Below are 7517 nucleotides of genomic sequence, written 5' to 3' on the forward strand. Positions count from 1 at the left end.
TGACTTCTCATTGGTGGGCGATGACTAAGTGGGGAATGACTTACCCGTATTGGTCGTTGATGTTAAAGTGCGGCTTTTGGTGGCAAAGTAGCTCACTGAATCGATCTTGAATATGATGAAAGAGACTACTGGAGAGGTTGAAGTCGCACTTTATCTCTAATCTGCGCTCTGCGCAAATGTGAAAAAGGCGGCCAAGCCAAGATAGGCAGGTAGCCAACTTATTGAAAAAGGTACTATTAAAATCAATAATGTAAGTTTTCCGTTGCTGTAAAAATAGTCCAACTTCAGAGAAGTGGCCAACTTCACAGGTTTTACTTTACCACAAATTTCATGGAATAATTCGCAAACTATTGTCAATATTACGAGGACTGTCTCGACGGTCGAGAAAAGTTCCGATAACTGATTTTTCCACTTTTACAATCGACAAAACAGCAGCTTTTCTCCTTCGTTCACTTTTACCCGTATATTCTACACTCTCATTCTGAGTAATCACCTGGAAATAGAAAAATGAGGTTATATCAAACATGCACACACTTTCAGTGATAATTTGCTTTCTAACCATTTAACAAGAACTTCCTGGTCGAGAAAAAATATAAGTAAATAATAATTCTTAATTTTCTAAATCATTCTATTTTTTAGCTTATAGTAATTTGATAATATGATCATGCAATGTTAGGTACAGAATATCTGACTTGCCGCCTCGTTCGCTGGCAGTTATTTCCAACTTCGTTTCAAGGTTTCGCACGTAGCCAATATTCTCGTCACCTCTCTTTGACCGCTATCCTTAAATTGCGTTGGTAGTGAGTCTGTTACTTCCTGCCGCTCATGTCGCCTTGTTCAGCACGAAGCCTTCTCCTCGTTTCTGCCATACATGGCGAGAATGTTTGGTCGCCGAAAAACAAAACGTTTACAAAGGTGGCAGCACCAGTTTGGTTAAAATCCCACGGATGACGCTTCTCTGCTTTGTTTGGGAGAATTATATCGACGAAGAGTAGAAATTTAACCGATGTGACGCCTGGCGATTTAGCGCCCGCTCCCTAATTTTCCTGTTATATAAGTTCTTATTATTTAATATTTGCTTTTAATTTGTTTTAATTTAATTTTTTCTATATCTCTTTGTCTGAAAATTGAAATTTTCGACAACTATCGTAAATATTAGTGTAGATTGTAGTTTGATTATTACAGCCTCATTTGCAATTTTCTGAATTTTAAACTCAAAGTACGTAATTCAATTATATGTAAACAACATTGGGGTTAACTAATTTTGAACAAAATTGGTGAAGTTTTAACCGAATTCTCGAATTTTAAACAAACTAGCTGAATTTTCGACCAAAAAATACAAGTTCTTTACAAAATAGTTGAATTTGAACCTAGATGAATTTTCGGTAAATAAAGATTAATTTTTAATGAAATAGATTAATTTTCATTTAAAAAAAAAACTAATTTTGAACCAAATTGTTACATTTACAACGAAATAGTTTAATTTTAAACTTACGAAGATGTTTTTCTGTCAAATGGTTCAATTTTTAATGAAAAAAGATTAAAATTCTATCAAAAACAGTGTCATTTGCAACCTGAAAAGTTGAACTTTTAACAAAAAGATGAATTCTCAACGACTTATGGAATATTAGTTGATATTCGTAATAAAAATAAAGGACCCCGCACTAAATGCACGGAGAAAAAGATATCGCACAATGATATCGCAAAACCTCTATATTGCAAGAAAGCGCAATATGATAACGTACAATCAGGTCCCGGAGCTTTGTACGATATTATAATGTACTAATATCACAGACAAAAATGAAGTTAAATTTTGTTGCTGTAGTCTGCTACGGCGTCCTTAGCAGCAATGGGAAAAAGGCAGAGTATGAGTCAATTCGAGCTATAAATCGAGACTCTAGATTTAAAACAATCACAGAGATAATTCAAAATTTGCTGCAGGTAAGACCTGCAACTGTTAATGATTAAACATATTTCAGCAAAAGTTTCACTGAGGTTAGGAAAATAATTCTGAACTCGTCGACTGAGTCGCGCTGAAGTGAGCAAATTTCAGTAAAACATGTAGAATCAACGACATAAAATCCAAAAAAATATGTACTTACTGATATATTTCCTCCGAAATAAATCAAATTATTGTAGACGAATTAGAACTTAATTAATACAATTTAGCAAAAGCGCAAAATGTAACTGACGGATGGGAGTCCCCATTTCTTACGTTACAGATTGCACAATTATGCGGTATATAATGTAAAAACTTGCAATGTACGATATCACGATTTTGCACTATTATAATGCGATAATTACGATATATAGCGCAGTAATTACGATATATATTGTAATTTGTGCGATATAGTTTTCTCAGCTTGTATGGGAAAATGGCTTTCGGTGGATTTAGCTGAAACTTTGTCATTTTTAAGGTGTTAAGTGCAGGATGAAATATCCGTGAAAAAATCCAAAAAAGGGACAGTTTTAGCGCTATGCGGCGCTAAGCGCTCAAGATCAGTGAATAAAACGAATTACAACAGATTTTGTTACAAAAGCGATGTCAACATAGAAATCACGGTTCAGATCGTGGTCTGTCATATTTTCGCCTACACCGTTGACTCATATAGCGCGCTTCTCAAAACGATCAAACGCTAAGCGCCCAAGATTTTAACTTGACTAATTAATCACTTCTTTAAAGGCAGAAATGGTACCCAAAGTTACATTAGTAACTAGTGCTTACATTCCGATAATTACATTGTACTGTTCTCAAAAGTTCCGAACGCTAAGCACCCATGATCAGCGAATAGAACCAATCCCAGTAGCTTTTGCGAAATATTAAACTATTTCTAGCTCTTGATTCGGGTTCGCTTGTTCGCCTCTATTAGCAGCGTCTAGAATCCTTTGTAGCAAGGAAGTTTGAGGATACTTTACGTGTTGCTGGTGACGTGCATAACCCAGGAACCATAAAACGCTTGCATTACGTGCGCAAGTGCCAAGAGTTCTGGCCCCTGACTTACATGTGCAGTAATAACCGAGAAGCGTTTCGTTATTGTCTGGTCCTATGTTATCGATCTCATTGAACGCTATTCACAGCTGGTACCTTGTCGCATTTCGGAAACGAGAAAATACTCGTACTCTGATCAAACCAGGTTCATTAAGTCGCGTATCTAGTTGAAACTCCTCATCTTCTTCTCGTTTGCAGCTTGTCTTGAATGTAAGATGGGGCAAGTTCTACTTGATGCACGCCAATTGTTATGTCGCGTATATCTTCCAATGTAAGGCGAGGAAATTGTGGTACTTGAAGTTCATGCAGGCGATTCCAATTTGCATTTCCGTAGCGCATATTGTCCACTTCTACGCGCGCTTGCACAATATTTGGCTCACGAGCTCTCGAAATATATTTTCTTGCAAGCTCTACTGTAGCGCCTTGCATCTCGATAACAGGATGGTATCGATTAATTATGGCACCCGCAATACGAAAGAAGTCCCTTAGATTGTGCACATGAGCCATCGGAATGGTTTTCTCGAAGAACTTGAAAATGGACTTTATGTGGCCATTTCTGGATTTCGCTATTGTTGAGTATTAGAAAGAATATTGGAATGCGTGAGATTGTAAAGCAAAAGTTAATCTCCTCTCACGATTCTAAGAATGCATAGAGAAGTAAGTGTTTAGTTTTATGGTTTTGGTGTGAAGTGACGAATGCCATGATCTGGAGTACAGGGCTGACTGTTATAAAAAGGACGTGAGTGGGACATTTTTATGACCTAAGTCTAGGACCTTAGTCGACAGTCCTTTTGCTTCACTCATATGAATTAGACGTACCTTTCTTCTGCAATTTGAATAAACTGTTTGTCTATAGAATTAAAACACAGTATTTTTATCTCTTTAAAAAGAGCAATTTCCCATAGCTATCCATATAGATTTCGTTATTGGCCGAGCTTCGTTTGCTTCTTCCGTTACCAATTGACTCTGTGCTTGTTGGAGATATGGTGGTATCTTGGACAAAATTCCTAAGCGTTCTAAAAGTTGTTGGGCATCTCTATATCCACGGTCCTCTATAAAAATATCACCAATGTCGAAAAATTCTCTCATACCTTCCACATCTCTTTCAAATTCGTTAATGACCGTTTGTGCGTCATTGTTTCGCGAGTCAGAAAAATATGGTCCTTGTATTTCAAGTATGTATCCGTCTGGAGCAATAATGAGAGCAGGTTTTACCAAGTGACGCCCTTTATGTTTGCAGAATGACTGTCGAAGTGCGCGAAAGTTACTGCTCTTCTGCATGTAAGCATAAGTTCCATCGATGATAGCAATAGCTCTGGGAATTTCTGGTTGTGGATTATAAAGTTCATTGGCGCATGATGTCACGTGTCTTTCAATGAATTCCTCTCTGCTTATCGCATTAAATCCAATGTCACCATGCACAAATCGCTGCATTAAAGACTCCCTTACAGTAGAAATGGCCATGCTTTTCATCAGAAAGACCTTGACGCATTTTGCAAAGGAAAGTCAGCAGATCTTTTTTCCTCACGTATCTGGCACCATGTCCATGTAACTGCGGAATAGGATCACAAAATGCATAAACTTCTCTAAACTGTTCCTTTGTTACAAGAGCAATAGCTTCAAACTCTTCATCAGTGAAACTATCATTATTAAACGCCGCGGCCACATGAACATTTGCTTCGTTACGAAGTTGCTGCAAAAACAGAAGTAAATGCTGTCCCGGAATCCTATACGGTCTATTAATCGCTTGTAGTCCAGGTAGCAAGGGGCCTAAGATGAAACCATGTTCATCCAAATGATTTAAGCATGTTCTTATTTCTTCTGGAATGAAAATGTTCATGACAATAAAAGCGTCAACTCTACATTCAATTGAAACCCTTGCGAATCGATTGATTGCAATTGAAACATAACCGACTCTCATCAGCGACTTCAAATGGTGGTCTTCAAAGTTGAAGGCGTCTAAAAATTGCAATGTTTTGCCTATCAGGATTATTATTTCCATCAATTCAAGCCATTTGTCCTGGTTGATAGACTCTATCGCACACATAGCAATTAACTCGAACTCTGAATGCCATTTTTTAAACCATAAGAGAAACAAGCTCTTATGGTCTTGAAAGGCAGAGAAATGTATTAATAAAACGAAAGAAAAATTCAGAAACAACAAAATAAAAGAAATAAACAGAAGAAACTAAACACAAAAAGGGAATAAGAAATACAACAGAATTAGTACAGAAGGGAACAGATAGGAATTTTTTTTCCTAAGCTTACCAATAAAATTACGCGCTTTTTGCGCGTTCTGAGAAGCGCGCTATATGAGTCAACGGTGTTGACTCATATTGTCACTGGTTTGGCTAAACATGTTACTGACCACTTCTTGATGCGTGTTTCGTATACAGACATCGCTTGTGTCGCTAAAGCTACTAGGATTGGTTCTATTCGCTGATCATGGGCGATTAGCGTTCGGCCCTCTGGCGAAGGGTAGACTGTTATTATCGATGTGCACACTAGTTACTAATGTTACTTTGGATACCATTTCTGTTTTTAAAAAAGTAATTATTTAGTCAAGTTCAAATCTTGGGCGCTTAGCGTTTGATCGTTACGAGAAGCGCGCAACATAACTTATTGGTTTGGCTAAACATATTACTGACTACTTTCTGATGCGTGATTCTTATAGTGACATCGCTTTTGTCGTTAAAGTTACTAGCATTGGTTTTATGCGCTGATATTGAGCGCTTAGCGTTCAACCCTCTTGCGAAGGGTAGAATGTTATTATCGGTATGTGCGCACTAGTTACTAATGTCACTTTGGGTACCATTTCTGCCTTTAAAGAAGTGATTAATTAGTCAAGTTAAAATCTTGGGCGCTTAGCGTTTGATCGTTATGAGAAGCGCGCTATATGAGTCAACGGTGTAGGCGAAAATATGACAGACCACGATCTGAACTGTGATTTCTATGCTGACATCGCTTTTGTAAGAAAATCTGTTGTAATTCGTTTTATTTACTGATCTTGAGCGCTTAGCGCCGCATAGCGCTAAAACTGTCCATTTAAAAAAAAAATTTTTACGGATATTTCATCCGGCACTTATAACCTTAGAAATTACAAAGTTTCAGCTAAATCCACCGAAAGCCATTTTCCCATACATTTAGTGCGGGGTCCTTTAAAAAAGCGAATTATGGATGAAATAGTTAAATTTTCAACTAAAAAAGAAGAAATTTCTACCAAAAGACTATTAAAATATTTGATATTTCTAATAATAAAAAAAAATGTATTATCAATAAAATAGTAAAATTTTCAGCAAAAAAATTAAATTTTCACTTAAAAAATACGAAATTTCCACCAAAAGAGATAAATTTTAAAACCAAAGAGAAATTGTTAACCAAAAAGATTAATTTTCGACCATAAAATATATACAAGTTTTCAAAACAAAATAGTCCAATTTTCAACCAGTTGTATTATAATAACCAAAAAAAGGAAATTTCAAACCAAAATGGTTAGGTTTCTACAAAAGAACAAAAATTGAACTAAAATTATATCATGTTTCAACAAGATAGTTAAATTTTGAACAAAAGTAATGAAGTTTCAACTAAAATGATGAAATTGTATAAAATAATTTGAAACCAAATCAATTCATTTTTCGACCGACAATATTTATGAAATGTCATAAATCATAGATTTTTCTTTATTTCTTATGGTCCTCATTTAATATTCATAAAGTGATGAAACTTAGTCAAAAAATGATTTTCAACAAAGTGGTTCAACCTCAACCAGCTTGTTCAATTTTCAAACAAAAAATGAATTTTCAACGAATAACGGTAATCGTAAATGTGTGAAAAAAAGAAAATGTATTTTAAATCAAAAACAGTTTTGGATTCAACCAAAAAAGACGAATTTTCAACAAAATAGTTGAATCTCCAACGAAAGAAGATACATTTTCAACCATAAAGGATGAATTTTTAACAAAATTGTCGAATTATCTACAAAATTGTTGAATCCTCAACCAAACCGAATAATAAAAATTGTCAACTAAAAATATAATAGTCAGAAGGAGGCTACTGCAAAAAAAAAATAGAAATACTAGAAACAAATTACGCACTGATAAGAATATTGAGTATTCTAACATTACGTCATGCTCGGTCGGTACACGGAGAAAAATGCATGGTCAAAGTTGTATGGTTAAAAATTAGAGAGCCAGAAAGTCTTTCTACATGGTCGAACGGGGATAACTAAGGTATCCTTTTCGATATGGTCAATACGCACATTTGTTTTCACTCATTTCGACCATCCACGAAGGAGCAGATAAGCCATTGCGTATGGTCAATTGCTTGATTTTTGCGTGTCAATCATGCGCGCGAAAATTTAAAGGGTATCGCTAATTGGCTCCAATTTAGCATAACGGGCTCGTAGACCGCGTGGCGATATCTATTATAAAAAAAAAGTTTTTCCCAACGATTCCGGTGTAAAGTGAGTGAAATTATTGAGGATACATTGAAAATATCTCATTCTGTAAGTACCTGTGTTAAGTACGTA

General features: G+C 35.8%; 1 protein-coding gene across 1 annotated transcript in view; it reads right to left on the bottom strand.

The window, feature by feature from the left end:
• Positions 1–328: 328 nt before the first annotated feature.
• The window catches only part of LOC117177669, a 16074-nt gene continuing 8885 nt past the window's right edge, over positions 329–7517 (bottom strand). Inside the window, exon 4 of the mRNA XM_033368495.1 lies at positions 329–493. Coding sequence (XP_033224386.1) covers positions 329–493 — 165 coding nt within the window. The remainder of the gene's footprint in view (positions 494–7517) is intronic.

Source organism: Belonocnema kinseyi, chromosome 1 (assembly GCF_010883055.1).
Source record: "Belonocnema kinseyi isolate 2016_QV_RU_SX_M_011 chromosome 1, B_treatae_v1, whole genome shotgun sequence".
Lineage (NCBI taxonomy): Eukaryota > Metazoa > Arthropoda > Insecta > Hymenoptera > Cynipidae > Belonocnema > Belonocnema kinseyi.